General features: G+C 43.1%; 3 protein-coding genes across 9 annotated transcripts; 2 read left to right on the plus strand and 1 right to left on the minus strand.

Moving 5' to 3' along the window:
* The first annotated feature begins 68 nt into the window (after positions 1-68).
* On the plus strand, positions 69-1,451 carry LOC124315854 (ubiquitin-conjugating enzyme E2 S-like). 2 transcript variants are annotated; one of them, XM_046781565.1, is made up of 5 exons: positions 69-246; positions 325-469; positions 540-730; positions 789-917; positions 996-1,451. In XM_046781565.1, the coding sequence occupies exons 1-5, from the start codon at positions 238-240 to the stop codon at positions 1,140-1,142; spliced, it is 621 nt and encodes a 206-aa protein (XP_046637521.1). In that variant the 5' UTR covers positions 69-237; the 3' UTR covers positions 1,143-1,451. The 2 variants fall into 2 exon arrangements, with proteins under 2 accessions (XP_046637521.1, XP_046637520.1); XM_046781564.1 differs by having other exon boundaries at positions 73-246; positions 789-932.
* A 32-nt stretch (positions 1,452-1,483) lies between these two features.
* Positions 1,484-2,667, plus strand: LOC124315856. Its single transcript, XM_046781566.1, has 2 exons — positions 1,484-1,790; positions 1,899-2,667. Exons 1-2 carry the CDS (start codon positions 1,719-1,721, stop codon positions 2,280-2,282), a joined length of 456 nt encoding a protein of 151 aa, XP_046637522.1. The 5' UTR covers positions 1,484-1,718; the 3' UTR covers positions 2,283-2,667.
* Positions 2,584-14,138, minus strand: LOC124315852. Of its 6 annotated transcripts, none has more exons than XM_046781559.1 (8): positions 13,764-14,138; positions 12,820-13,228; positions 12,083-12,188; positions 11,622-11,932; positions 8,298-9,206; positions 5,309-5,505; positions 3,961-4,477; positions 2,584-3,886 (listed from the first exon to the last, which is right to left on the minus strand). In XM_046781559.1, the coding sequence occupies exons 5-8, from the start codon at positions 9,158-9,160 to the stop codon at positions 3,427-3,429; spliced, it is 2,037 nt and encodes a 678-aa protein (XP_046637515.1). In that variant the 5' UTR covers positions 9,161-9,206; positions 11,622-11,932; positions 12,083-12,188; positions 12,820-13,228; positions 13,764-14,138; the 3' UTR covers positions 2,584-3,426. The 6 variants fall into 6 exon arrangements, with proteins under 6 accessions (XP_046637515.1, XP_046637513.1, XP_046637514.1 ...); XM_046781557.1 differs by having other exon boundaries at positions 12,083-12,211; XM_046781558.1 differs by having other exon boundaries at positions 12,266-13,228.
* Positions 14,139-14,222: the final 84 nt, after the last annotated feature.

Below are 14,222 nucleotides of genomic sequence, written 5' to 3' on the forward strand. Positions count from 1 at the left end.
ATCATTATTCATTTAAAAAAAATAGATTTTTTAAATTCCTTTTTTTTAATTGTTACCCATTTCGGCAACGTTGTGCATCTTGTATTCTTGTTGTCTCTGAACTCTGAGGCTAAAATTTCCTGATATTGTCCAAATTCTAACCGTTCTAACGGTCGTATCAAAATTCTTTTCAAATTTACTCTTCCGTTTTCTGTTTCGTGAACATATCACATTTCTGCTCTTTTGTTTTTAACCCTCATGGCTTCAGTAAGTTTTTAGAAAATTGAGTTACAGCTTGCAATTTTAGACTTTAAAGTTGCGCCCATTTTGAACCGTTTAATCTAGGTTTCGTTTGAAAACTTGGCACCTCAAGTTAGTCGCCAAATTTGCAAGGAACTTCAACAGCTTATTAGTGATCCACCTGAAGGCATCAAAGTTATTCTCAATGAAGAAGACATATCTGATATTCAAGCCATTATTGATGGACCTGGTAAGAGTAATTCTCATTTAAAGATAAAGCCCAAAATTAAATCATTTTAAATCATTTTCCCCACAATCAGCTGGTACTCCATATGCTAGTGGACATTTTAGAGTAAAATTAGTGCTAGGAAAAGATTTCCCCTCTGGTCCCCCGAAAGGCTTCTTTTTAACCAAAATATTTCATCCCAATGTCTCGCAACAAGGCGAAATTTGTGTCAACACCTTGAAGAAAGATTGGAAGCCTGATCTGGGTATCAAACACATATTTCTGGTGAGACTATTGAATAGTTTGATTCTATTTCACAACTAACCTAAAATCTCTTTTGTAGACTATCAAATGTTTGCTAATCGTCCCCAATGCAGAGTCGGCTTTGAATGAAGAGGCTGGCAAGCTTTTATTAGAGCATTATGAAGATTACTTTCAAAGAGCGAAAATGATGACTGAAATTCATGCCAAAGTTAGTCAAAATCAGGTAAATATAACCAAATTTACCAACTTACTGTATTTACATGTCATTTTCATTCCTTGATTGAAGTCGAACGCGGATGCTCACTTGAATGAAGACAACGGCCCAACGGAAGGCCCTACTGCATCGAAAAAAGCTGCTACTGATCGCACAGTTTTGGCGGATAAGAAAAAACCAGTGGCCAAGGACAAAAAGAGAACATTGAAGAGATTATGAGCGTCACTGTACATAAATGCCTTTCTCTTTGTTTCTTTTTGCTTCACATCTAGCAACGGTTTGAAAATATCCGTAGTCTTTCTCAGCGATAAACTCCATAATTCTCCATCTCCCATTACCATTTGAATTGTTTCGTTCCCGCACTTCTATGCAGTGCGCGTTATTTAACGAGCAAATCTATCCATGTCTAGTTTTTACACTCGCGGAAGGGAGGAGAGTGTTGATTCAGTTTCCTTTTCTTTCTCTTAATTTTATGCTGATTTTTCAGTCGTGTGAGGTCGAAGGAAATATAAAAAAATTTGCTGATAACCCATTCAACTCATATTTTTACCTTGATTGATTTGCTGTGAGCGTTTAAGATTTTCTTGGAATCGCCCTTTAATGGTCCGTTTCCCTGAATCTATTATCCCTTGACCTCAGGTTACTCACTCGGAAGGTAATTTGGCGAGTGCAATTATCTTGGGAGTAACGACCTTGCACCACCTTTAGCAGGACCACACCAACCTCACTCGACAACCTCATTTGACCTGCACCTTCTGTTGTGTACAGTTTGAACCAGTCTCTACGTTTCCCACTATGCGACTTTTAATCATTTTAATTTTGTTCGTGACATGGACTGTTTGCCAAGACGACACCGAGTTAATCGAGGTAACATTTAAAACGGCCGATTGCTACTGGTTCGTAGAAGGTCATTGATCCAAGTTTTTAAAAAAAATCCACACTCAAATTGTGACTTGTTCGTTTAACATTTTTCAGAAGAATTCAACAGCAGTTCGCGTCAGGAGAACAGTCGGCTCGCCAACTCCTTACCCTGAGAACGTGAAGAAGTTGACACAGCAAACGACATTTTTGTCACATTTGCTCCGCACAGGAATCAGTTTGGAACGAAAATGGTTCGACGTCATGTCGCAGAAATCCACAGCCGAGGTGGTCGTTTTTCTCGTCCTGGGCATCATTTCTACTTTCTTCGTTATCCTGACCCCATTGGTGCTCCTGGCCAAGCTCCTGGCCCCGCCATTGGTTCTCAGGAGAAAGAACCGCAGCATTCACGATCAACTCCATTTGGATTTCTCGCTTCCGCAATGGATGGATCAGATGGAATCGTGGATGAACACGCACAAACCACCCGAGGATCGTTAGGAGATACTGTTTCCCAAACTAGACCTACCCAAGTAGTACACGTATCCTCTAATAATCCTCGTTCCAAAAACGAAACCAGTTATCGCCGTCGTCGACACAGACTATAAACTGCGTTAAGGAGACAAATAACGACGTTGTATTTTTTTTCTTGCACACACACACAGACACACAGGGATTCCATTAAAAAAGAACAAAAAAAGGGAGAGAATTTGTTGACTTGGAAGATTGAAGGAAACATCTATTTTTATACAACAGCATTGAAAATAATGGCGCGTGTTTTTCTTTTTTCCCCCTTTAAAAAAAAAAAAACCATCCGCCGGAAGAAGAAAATGGGAAGAGCCGTGTACTGTACACACGTCATTGCGCCCCCCCCCAATGCCCGGGGTAGAACACAAAATTATAAAAAAAGCAGGCGGATCAATACGACACTGCCAGATATAAGCCACGTACATGATTTCCACTTTTCTTTCTTTTGCTTCACACACAAATTTCCAACGAGGCAAAACAAAACGAACAAAACGACATTTTGTCAAAAAAAAAAAGTTTTTAAAAAATGTTTGTTGTTATGATGATGACGGCCGTAAAAGCTAAACAGGCGTTATCCTGCATTCCCTGAGGCATTCCATTTTCAGCCTTTTTTTTTGTTTTAAGGAAAAAACAAAAATTTCTTTTTTTAATTCATTAGCATGCGATTTAGAAAAGAAAATTTCTCCCCGCGTAAATGTGAAACATATTTCTGTTAAAACAGAAATAAAAGAAAAAGAAGAAATTATTTGAAAACATTTTGAGTTGTCTTCGGATGACAAATTGATCCGATTTGGGGGGGAAATATGTCATATAATAATATATAAAAGAGGACGCGTAGGAACTTGTCAACAGATGATTTATGTGTGGTCTTGTCGAGTGTTGGTTTTTTTTGGAGTTCCAATGACTTTTTTGAAGCTGCTAGGCTCTGTCCAAATTTTTGTGTTTTTTTGCCCTTCCGGAAGGTTTTTGTATATACGCGCCATCCAACACACACAAACAAAAGGAGGGAGTGGGGGAATGTTATGAAGCATGAACAATTTCATAACAGTAATTTTTCTTATTGAATAGTAACACACTTAGAAAAAAAAGAATAACTGCGACACGACACTATTTAGTGTCATAACTGTGCCAAAACTTGGAGATTCTGTGAGCCGGTTGGCGACGAGGAAGACGACGGCGGATGGTGGACAGTTGGGGAAGTTGTGACTGTAACCAAAACGGGCGATTGGCTGTTGTGGCAGCCCAGCACCTGACTGGACGAATTGGTCTGCACGATCGTGACTGTGTTGTTGTCCTTGTCTCGTTTGCTCGACGGCTGTGGCTGCGACTCGTCCACAAACGACGGAGCGGCACTTTTGATTTTGGCTTCCACCATCGCCACCTGATGGTGAATTAATGCCTCGGTACAACTCGACGGAGTCGGCTGTTGCTCTTCCGCCCTCATCTGCTGCTGCTGCTGCTGATGTTGTTGTTGCGACTCGGGGTTGTTTCTGGCCTCGATGGCCGTAGAGGCACTACTCCTCGATCGGTAACTGGGCGGACGACTAATTTCACTCTCCCGGATCGGCAGTGACGGCCTAATCAACCGGGAAATCAAAAATCGATGAATATCAAATTGTAATTCAATTTTTAGATTTTTTAGACTACGTACCTTAGGAGGGTGTTGGCTTGTGACCGATAGGTTGGCGGAGGTGAAACGGGCGCAACTGGAACGCTACTGGCAGCCACACACGCCCGACTAAGAGGCGTATTGTGTTGTTGTTGTTGCTGCTGCTGTTGTTGCTGTTGTTGCAATTGCTGTTGGTGCCTGTCTCGATCCAGCAGCAGGAGCCGGAGCCGGTACTCTTGCATGGAAGCCTGATAGGAAGGTGGCGGCGGCCTGTACTGGAATTCCGGATACATCATGGCGGCGTAAGGATGGTGCGGCCGCCCGTAAGTCGGCGGAATTCGCGAGAGGAAGCGACGTCCACTGGGCTCGGCCACTCCCGCCCCGCCAGTCAATCCTCCGGCACCTCCTCCTCCGCATTCGCCATTCTCCGCCACGGGCAATCCACCAGCGCCCGTCATCGACGATCCACCCAATCCCATCATGGCCCGACACGACGGTGCGTCTTGTGACGTCAACCTCCACGCTATTGTGCTGACCGTGATCAACACGATCCCCACACCTGTGCACACACAAACAAAATTCCGTGTTCAAACAAAACAACCGAAAAAAAAGTTTCTCTTTGACCCATTTCCGTTCATCAAATCAAGTGGAAATGTTGTTGTTGTTCCATCATAGGATCCGCTATCTAAACAAACGCTCCTAGCGGTTAATGCCTCCTCTACTCTGCATCGATAATCAATGCGCACTCACGACGCCTGTTGCGAACCGGTCTAAACTCCCCCCCCCCTTCAAAATGCAAATGTTTTTCTTCCTTCACGTAACGAGAATTTTACCAAGAGAGGGGGAAAAGATTCGTGATGAAATTTTCTTTTTCCTTATCGTTGAATTTATTTTTTGGTTGTTTTTCTCGCCATACGTCAGATGGCATTAGACGGGATGAATTAACCGGATGACTAAATCCAACCGGATCGCAATAGCTGAAAACAAAAAGCGACGACTCGACGGCTCCTTATGAAAGGGCCATCGACTGAGAAAAATAAACAGAAACGAACCGACGACGTTAAACGAGTCGAAGATGAAAGCGAATCAACTGGAGAGCAAATGTGGCCATAAAAAAGAAAGAAAAAAAGTCTCAAATATTGATGATCCGCTCAACTGGTTCTCGGCGAATGATCCCATCACACACAATAATGGCCGCCGTCCCCCAAAGTGAAAGTTTCTCACTCAAAACTTTCCCATTTAAAAAATGCCCGAAATTCTTTATGTCTTTCTCTGTGGGTTTCTATTTTTCTATTATTATTATATTATTTCCCAACACACACACTGGTTGTGTGTTTGATCGATGGGTTGCGATTGCAATAAGAGACGGGCCAAAATAAAAACAACTTACCAATCATGAGGAGGGAAACGGTAAGGTGTTCCCGTCCGGAAGACCTCATGGCCCCGAGGACTGTTCCCACAACTGCGCAGCAGATGCCAACGAAGGCGATCATGACGATGAACCAGCGGATGGAAACCGTTTGCGTCACCATCACCCCGCAACACGATTTGCCGCTCTCTTCGCCGGCGTACATCGATCCACGAGATCTGAAATAGTCAAAATTTGACATTTATTATTTTCGGTTCGTTGTGAAGACAAGTACTAAAAATAAAAGGAAAGAGGATGGATAGAGATAATCAGGGTAGCAATTGTGTGGGCGCCGGATAGAATCTTTGCAGTCGGTTGCCCAGGGTACCGTTATAATGTCTAAAAAAGGGACGGAACCTCCTTCTCCGTGAAAATCTAAACCAGTGGTGGCAATTAAGTCGTGCCGGGGTTCTTCGGGATGTTATTTTTTCAAAGTAATAATGAAAAAGAACCCTTCTTCTTCATCACATAGAACATTAAAAAAAAAGAATAACCGAATAAGGTTATCATACCCGCCCAATAGTCGGCGGTTGAATGAGGTTACCGACAAAAACTATACGCGACTTGAAAGAAGTAAAAAAAAAGAGCCTTTGGCATTGAGTCATGGAACGGCCATTGAACTTTTATTTTTGCCAGTTTTTTTCTACAGGTTTGAAAAAACGAGTGGACTAACTGTTTTGGATAAATTTTTTTATTTAGTTGTCGTGTGATCATTTGTCGAATGAAAAAGACAACGGAGAAAAAAGTGAGTGAGAAACAAGTAACAGCATTGCGGTTCCTCTTGCTTTTCTTTAATGACGGGTTCTACCATTTTATTTTTCTCCCTTTTGTTACTTTTTCCTTGCCAAACATTTTCTTGGTTCGGGTTCACATGCCAAGGAAACTCTAGACACAGGAAAGGCACACACGAGAGAGAAAACTCATTACGACGAGAGAATCTTTCGTGCATTTCACCCGTGAAAATCGTCAAGTGGGTTGACTCCCACCCAACCCCCACCCGGCCGATGGCTACCTACATCAACCGTAGAGCACCGGGAATTTCAAAAAATGTCTCGACCTTGCTTGAGAAAAAGTCGACGTCATTTACACAGAGAGAAATCACCGAGGGACTTTCACTCTCCCGAAACAATAAAGCACGGCAGATATTATCTAATGCCCAAAGCGGGACCCAAAAACAATCCGACCGTGACTTTGACGAGACGACCGACAGAAAACAACCCAAACAACAAATAAGTCGGTCACCTTTTTCGAGTTATGTGGGTCGTCGTGTGCGCATTTGCATGCGACCCGCTATTGACACACACACACACGGGTCCAGACAGCTGCAGTTTTTTTTGTCTAGTCCCGTTATATGTGATGTGATATTTAGCGTGTGTGTGGGGCAAGAAGAACAAACACACACATCCATCGGTGGTTTGTTCGAGAGAGAGTAGCTCAACGAATTCCGCTAGAGAGCGCGCAGAAACCTCCCCCCTCGAAAAAGGGTCGATCAATAACACAACACATGGACAAGTCTGAGGGAAATCAGACAAGGGGGCTGCTGGGCTGCTGCTGGAAATGTTTCCCACACACAAAAGGGAGAAAGAAGAAGAGGGGAGAAGAATCATATTATATTGTTGAAGAATATTATATTGGAAAGAGAGAGGGGGGTGAAAAAAAGAGAACCCTATTCATTGAACTGCCAACAATATCCAAAATGGATGCTCCAGTACAAGATCTTATGGCTGGAGCTGCCACTTTCTTTTGTACAGATTTTTCGGGGTAAAAGAATGTTCTCCAGTTTTGGGCGAGTGTGTGTGTCCACAATGATTATTTAGTCCGCAAATGCAATTGGGATTTTGAAGATATTTACTCGGTATATGAAAAGAGAGTCTAAATGTCAACGGACAGCTTGAGGGGCAGAGATAGGGGGAGAGGAAATCAGGTTAGCGGGCATCGTGCCAGAACGCTGCCAACGCTTCCAGTTGTGGCTATAAGACTACAACACAGGCACACAGAGACGATGTCAGATGAACGCCAATGTAGGACGTCCGTGTCTTTTTTTCGTGCCTTTGCTCTAACCAAACGGAACCCAATTGAGGTCACAGGCCCATAACTCCGGGCAAAGAAAAAGAATCTAGTATAACCATTCGGCCTCACTAAAAGATTTCTTCTAGTGCCTATAGTGCGAGCGTCTCTCTTTTACTTCAAACTCCACAACAACAACAACAACAGACAAAAAAAGGAACAGCGTAGAGTCTCAGGTTCAAGGTTTTGATGTTGAGCCATACCGAGTAGGAAACAACTATAAACTCCAACCCCGAAAAACGGTTGCAGCTGTAACGTTTTCAAATAGGCGGACAGAGCACCCCACCAATCGATACATAACCCCCGAAACACACACAATATTAGAAATGACATGAGATATTTGATATTTGTACGGCCATTGAATGTTTCTATCAATGTCTAAGGCTTCAATAGACATCACAGAGAGTGAAAGAGATTAGAAAAAAGAAAGAGCTTTATAGAGTTGCATAATTGGCTTTATGTGTGTGATGGTAGTTTTCTCTTGAAATCCGGCGGAAACCAAACAGCGCCGGAACTGTTTTTTTTTTTTCTGGTGGCAGGCGAAAGCGAACGAGCTTTTCGCTTCTGACTATTTGAGACTTGAGTCTCTCAAAGGACAGTAGAAAGAGAAAATGGTGTCAACCTTGTGTGTGTGTGCATCCCTACCAACCGCAAGAAGCGGCGGCGGAGACGACGCCATAGGCAACAACAACAACAAGAAAATAATGTTGTTGTTTTCTCATCCAAACTTTTGCGGTCTGTACACGTCCCTCAGAATGAAGAAGAAAAATACAAAATCGGCTGTGTGTTTGTGTCGTCAAAGCGGAAACGGATCCGCCAGAGGCGCAATCCATTGGGGAATGAAAAATAAAAATGGCGAAAAGAAGAAGAATACGTCATAAAATGTGATTGAATTTTATGTTACCGTCGACCACCGGCTGGCGGCAAGGTGAAACTATTGCTGGCTAAAAGTGATGTGCTGCCTCCGCCGGCGGGTACCACTACGGCCGGAGTTGTGGTGGTGGAAGGAGGCACCAATAAGCCACCACCAGCGGCCGTCGGCCCGATGGCCATGGGAACGACGGACAATGGGACGGGCAACGCCGTGATGGGGATGGGTCCCATGCCCATGCAGCGCTCGCTATTGTGCGGAAGCGTCGAGTACGGCGGAGGCATGTGGGCGTTGAGGATGTCGGGCAGATGGTCCGAGTTGCTGGGCGAGACCGGAGCGGCCGACAGGGAATCCACCGACAATTCCGTCTGATCGTGCAGCGCTTGCTGGACGTGCTGCTGCAGCGGTTGGGCCGGCACCTGCGATGATCGTCGATGTCGTCGCTTCTCGCGACGCCTCCGCCGTGGTGGACCTCGTTCCAGCTCCGTCACGGCTTCCTCCACTCCGCTCAGTCCACTCTCACTCAACTGGGAGACGGGCCGACTTCGGGTGCGACCGCTGGGATCCAATAATACAACCACAGCTCCTCCTCCTCCTGTCGACGTTTCATTTCGAGCGTTTTCCACCCTGACGTTTTGCTGGACAGAATCCTCCATTTCCGTCTGGCATTCGGTCGACACGAGCCGTCCTCGATGGACGTCGGTTGCTGCTGGAGTCGGACGGCTGGCCGGCTGTTGTTGGGATGACTGTCGGTGTCGGTTGGACTGCGTAGGTAATGTTCGGGCAAATAAGCTGGGCAGCGAGGCGCTGATCGGCGCCCGGACGACAGATGTTCGTCCCCCAGCGGCGCCGGAAGCACCAACGACGCCCGTCGAGCTGGAATGAAGGGTCGCCATGTCTGTCGCTTTGGTCCTACACTTATTCCCCTTCTCTCCCAATCAACTGCAAAAACAAACATTAATCAAAATTGATCAGATCCAGCTGCGCAACAATGACGGACTAGGGCGATCTTATCCGGCCGCATATCCATCCATGCCCTTTCCATCAAGTGATATCGATCCGCACACACAAACCCAACCCAACAACTATACCAATCTCCATTTTAAATGAACCCCATCCTTCCCAAATTCGTTTATAAAAAAGAAGGACGGTGTGTGCAGACGACAGATTATTGGATAAACCGATTCATCCACACCCGGAAGAAGGGGATCTAGTCAAGTGTCGGAAGTTGGAAAGTTGATCCATCATCGGGGAGGTTTTTTTTTAGGTTTATAAGGATCTCTATGCATACATGAACACGAAAGTAAAAAAATAAAATCGGTCTGATAACGTTCAAATAAAAAACAAACCCTCCATTGGAAAATTTCAAAAGAATGATGGAAAAAATTTACGGATGAAGGGATAAAGAGAGTTTTTGTCTTTTAGTTACGAAGCTCCCCCCCCCAAAAAGTGAAAAGCTAAGCTATCGATCCAACATACGCTGTTGCATTCGATATAGAATCAAGCGAAAAGAAAAGAATAAAGATTTTTTTTTCTTTTCGACTGGCAGGTAGATGAGAAACAGCCTCTTCTTTTTCAACTTTTCTTCTTTCTCTCTGCCCCAACAACTGAGCGTCCATTTGCCTCCGAGCTAACCCACGACTGTACAATAAAAAAGAACCCTCTCTTTGTCATACCTCTCTCCGATGGATAGCACACACACACACAAAATCGTGAGCGAAACAAGAGACAAATATCCTCGTGTGTGTATGAACACTGGAGAATAAAAACACTTTTTAGTCGCGTTAGCAAACGTTAACGAACGATAATTTTCAACACATCGTGATGGCGCAGCACACACTCGGAAGAAACAACACACGAGCAAAGTTTCTTTTGTTTTGTAGAGAAGAACAAGAAGCAACTTTTTCTTTTGATGGAAAAATGGAAGAGACGATGGAGGAGCACAACTCGAGGCTCGGAGCCGCGTCTCCTGACTGGTGAATTTCCCAGAGAGTCGACCAGAGAGAAGAGTGGGGAGGGGGAAAGAAGTAAAAAAGGGGAGGACACTAGCGCCACCGCCGCTAAACAACCCGCCGGAGGCATTTTGAGAAGGCCAGAAAAGAAAAAGGCAATGGCGTCCGGGCTGGTTTTCTTCTTCTTCTCTTTCCCTATCGATGAAACATTTTCGACTGTAGAGAGACTCTCACTAAAAGACGCATTCATAGGCTGCAGAGCTCACATATTAGAAAATGGCTACCTCTCCGACTAATTGGATTGTTCAGCCAAACAGCCCCCAAAATCTGACTAAACGAAAAAAAGAGCTGATTATACTGCACAGAGAGGATCGAAAGCAAGTTTGACGTCATAAAAAATTGATGATGTTCTCTGATTACACTGAGGAAGCGCCGCTGAGTGTTTAGTTCCAATATGTCCATACGGCACGCCAAATAAAAAGAAAATCGCCAAAGCTTCGAGCTGCGTGTGAAATGGTCGTTTGCCTCGATGATGGAACGCACAATTTTACTTTTTTCTTTTTTTTACTTTACTTTTCCGGTGGTTCCAGAACGACAAACAAGTTCACTGACCACCGTCCACAGTTTGGTTCTTCTTTTTTATTCTTCAATTTTGAATTGTATTCAGCTGTCGTAAGACACTGAGCACATTTCTTCGTCGAAAATGACGAAATGACTCGCAAGAAGAAAAAAAAAACCCTGGGCGACGACGTTCTTCTCGATTGGCTTTTTAAAAAAACTCTGACGCAATTCGCATTGATTTCATTTTCAAGGCCCTGGAAAAATGACAAAACAATTTCGCTTTTCTCCCGAACAACCGCAGTGGGAATCTACATTTAAAAAGAAAAATGAGATAGACGCCATTGAATTCGGGCAGGGCAGCTGTACATATCTATTTTATTTTAGAATATATATTAAAAGGTCCCTCCTGGAAAAAGGTTCACTAGTCCGTAACAATCCGCGGCGCGCGTGTGTCAAACAACACACACAGCTGCCCGGTGTGTTACATTATGAGTGACGAGCATTTCCGTTGAACTGGACGAAACACTGCCGACTCTCGTTTCCCGTTCGTGGGGGAGAGAAGAATAATAGTATAAGAGAAAGCAGACACAAAATTTGAAAGAACCGTTCGGCCACCAATTATGTCAGCTTGCGGTTGCACCACGGATCACGTCTAATCACTTCCGCTTTTTTCTCTTTTAATTCTAGGCCCTGAAAAATCGAATGACCTTTTCCCTGTGACTGGAAAAAAAGAAATATGCAGATTTTCCATCCCAACATCCCTGGAGCTGGTTGGTAAAAGTAGTACACCATTATGGGACTTATTTTTTTCTTAAATAAAAAGAGAACGAGATATTATTATTACCTGTGTTTTATTTCCCTGGGAGGAGATTTGCGTCTCGTCATTTTCATTGATTGTGGTCGGTCGTATATTGTCGAAAGCTGCGGCTATTTGTGGGTCAAATCTCCAAATGATGATGAACGGCCGTCGCCATTCCGTGGGAAAAGAATATTTGGCCGTGTGTCGGTTGAAAAAGAAAACGGACCATAAGTTTCTCATCAACCGCCAGCCGAGCTGCTATAGACCATGTGTTGTATTAGTCCGTCGACACCTTTTCTCTAATCAGAAGCTGGGGGGTTGATGATGAGCACCCAGGTGTTGATTGCCCCCATCATCTACGAGAAAGGGAAGAATATCACAAAAGTATTTTATTATTATTTTTATTATTCCTACGCGACTTGACACGGTCAACAATTTCTCTTTATCCGCCGTGGCAGTTTCTTTTTATCTAAAGAGAGAAACATCTGCTTTCAATTTGAATATACCTCCGTGACGCTGTATATAACTTCCGACGAATATTCTCAAAAGGTAGACACAAGCATTGGATACGCCGACTATATCCAGAGCTAGCCCATCATCATTAGCAACATGCTGTAAAGTATAATATCATTGTCCTAATGTAAAAATATTAAAATAATAAAAAAAAGTTTCGGGGCTTTCACTCTCACCGGCTTTTGCCGGTGTGCGAACGCTTTCTCTTCTCTAGTGACGATCCAAAGATGATGATGTTCTCATTGAATGAAAATTTCCTTCGTGAATTTTCTCACACATTAGCATTTTTAAGGTGGAAACAAACTCAGAAAACGTGAAAGTTTCGCCACACATTTTCATGTCTTTCTCCTGAAAAATTTGCATATCAGAAACTACACCAAATACCCAATAGAGTCGCAATGGCCTACAAGCTCTAATCAGAACAAGGAATATAGCGACACACTATTCGAGTTGACACGAATAACACGTTTGGCTTCTTTTCCTCATTCGGGAATAACTCATAACATGGGAATGAAAGTAACTCTGCGCTAGTTTCAAATTCTCCACTGATTGGACAGCGAGAAATACCAAGGCCGGGGGAAAAACTAAATATTTTTCTAACCAACTTTCGCCTGAGATCTATTTCAGAGATTTTGTGATCCCGTTACGATTCAAAATTAATTATCACCCGCATTATTATCTCGTATGGAACGTGCTCTTTGAAACGATGATTGGGAAATTATATACTCACACACAGATGCACAGATGGGTGGTGGCGGCCCACCCAGTGTATAAATATGTACATTTCCTATCTCTGCGACGATGCTGGTGCTGAGAGACGGTTCCTATAATGGTGTTGATTTCCAGGAGGATTGTTTGTGTGTTATCGGGAGCGATACCAGCAGAAACTGTAGTGGGCGGCGAGTCAGGACGAAAAAGTTCAAGTGCTTTTTTTTTGTTTTCCATCTTGATAAGTTCCATGTCTTATCTTCCTATTTGGTCCACATAAACTATTAGACAGAACGATAAATGTTTTCAAGGAGATAAAAAAAAGGAAAGAACTTGTTGTGAATTAAAATTCCGTTGGGGATAAACCCATCACAGCCATCAGCAGACGGGACTTACTCGACTGGAAAACATTTTTCTTTCTTCTGCTACATCTGAAATTCGAATGAATGAATTATTTTCTTATATAAAATACATAGACGTTCACATCGTGTATTATTACCAAATCTACTAGGGAAAAAAAGGGAAATAAAACACATTGCAAGTAAAATCCCAGGGCTATATAAGCCGGTTAAAGAAGAAAAAAAATAAGCAGTTTTGTCCATGTTTTTTCTCGACTTAGAAAAAAGGGGAGTGAAGATTTAAAAAAAAAAACATATTTATTCAACGGTCAGTAACATCTGCCGATGTTTTCCTTACACCCACCTACCCCGGGAGAGAGCAGACACACACACACGTTACTGTGTACAACTCAGAGAAAGAAAAGAAAAAAAAAAACATTGATATGTATAGACATATCAGAGTTAAAAACTTTGAATGTAGAAGATAATTGAAAAGCAATGGGCCAACTGAGCCCCAAAACATGTTGGTTGGCTTCCTATTTTCCCCCTCGAAAACGTCACCTATTGTGTGTGTGTCTTTCCCCAACAACTGTGCATAGAAATTTATCTTTTTTTTACTTTTTCTTACCTGAGATCCCCCCTTTCACTCCGCCAATTTGTTCCAGGTGGGCAGAAAAAGAAAATGAAAAGAACAACTGAGAAGAGTTAGAAGCAAACCAGGTAGGATCTTCAACCCATTTTATGACTGCTATTCGTCAGTGTCGCCAGACTCTCTCAGCTTCATTTTTTCTCAATGGAACACACACGTACACACAGCATAGAGATGATTCCATTGTGATTAGAAATCTTTTTGAGAATGAACTTGAGGACACTAAAAAGGGAAAAGCGACTACCTCTCAGACAGGAACCACGTGCAACTCGGCCTTCTCATAATTTGTCACAGTGTCACTCATGACCCCTAGATGGCTCTCTATGCTTTCTAACTATAATTTCATTATTAATTTTCCCATTTTCTTCAGTAGGTTTCGACTTTCACTTCCTGGAGTTAAAATTTCTTCCAATAAAAAAATATCAAGTACACGAGAAA

This window comes from Daphnia pulicaria, chromosome 11 (genome assembly GCF_021234035.1).
Source record: "Daphnia pulicaria isolate SC F1-1A chromosome 11, SC_F0-13Bv2, whole genome shotgun sequence".
Classification (NCBI taxonomy): domain Eukaryota; kingdom Metazoa; phylum Arthropoda; class Branchiopoda; order Diplostraca; family Daphniidae; genus Daphnia; species Daphnia pulicaria.

Excerpts from the sequence above, each read along its gene's own strand:
- LOC124315854 (XM_046781564.1), top strand. Across the intron at positions 470-539 it reads AGCCATTATTGATGGACCTG|CTGGTACTCCATATGCTAGT; the intron begins GTAAGAGTAATT and ends CCCCACAATCAG. Across the intron at positions 731-788 it reads GTATCAAACACATATTTCTG|ACTATCAAATGTTTGCTAAT; the intron begins GTGAGACTATTG and ends TCTCTTTTGTAG.
- LOC124315856 (XM_046781566.1), top strand. The coding sequence starts at position 1,719 with ATGCGACTTTTAATCATTTTAATTTTGTTCGTGACATGGACTGTTTGC. Across the intron at positions 1,791-1,898 it reads ACGACACCGAGTTAATCGAG|AAGAATTCAACAGCAGTTCG; the intron begins GTAACATTTAAA and ends AACATTTTTCAG.
- LOC124315852 (XM_046781559.1), bottom strand. The coding sequence starts at position 9,160 with ATGGCGACCCTTCATTCCAGCTCGACGGGCGTCGTTGGTGCTTCCGGC. Across the intron at positions 5,506-8,297 it reads CCGCCAGCCGGTGGTCGACG|ATCTCGTGGATCGATGTACG; the intron begins GTAACATAAAAT and ends TGACTATTTCAG. Across the intron at positions 3,887-3,960 it reads CAAGCCAACACCCTCCTAAG|GCCGTCACTGCCGATCCGGG; the intron begins GTACGTAGTCTA and ends CCGGTTGATTAG.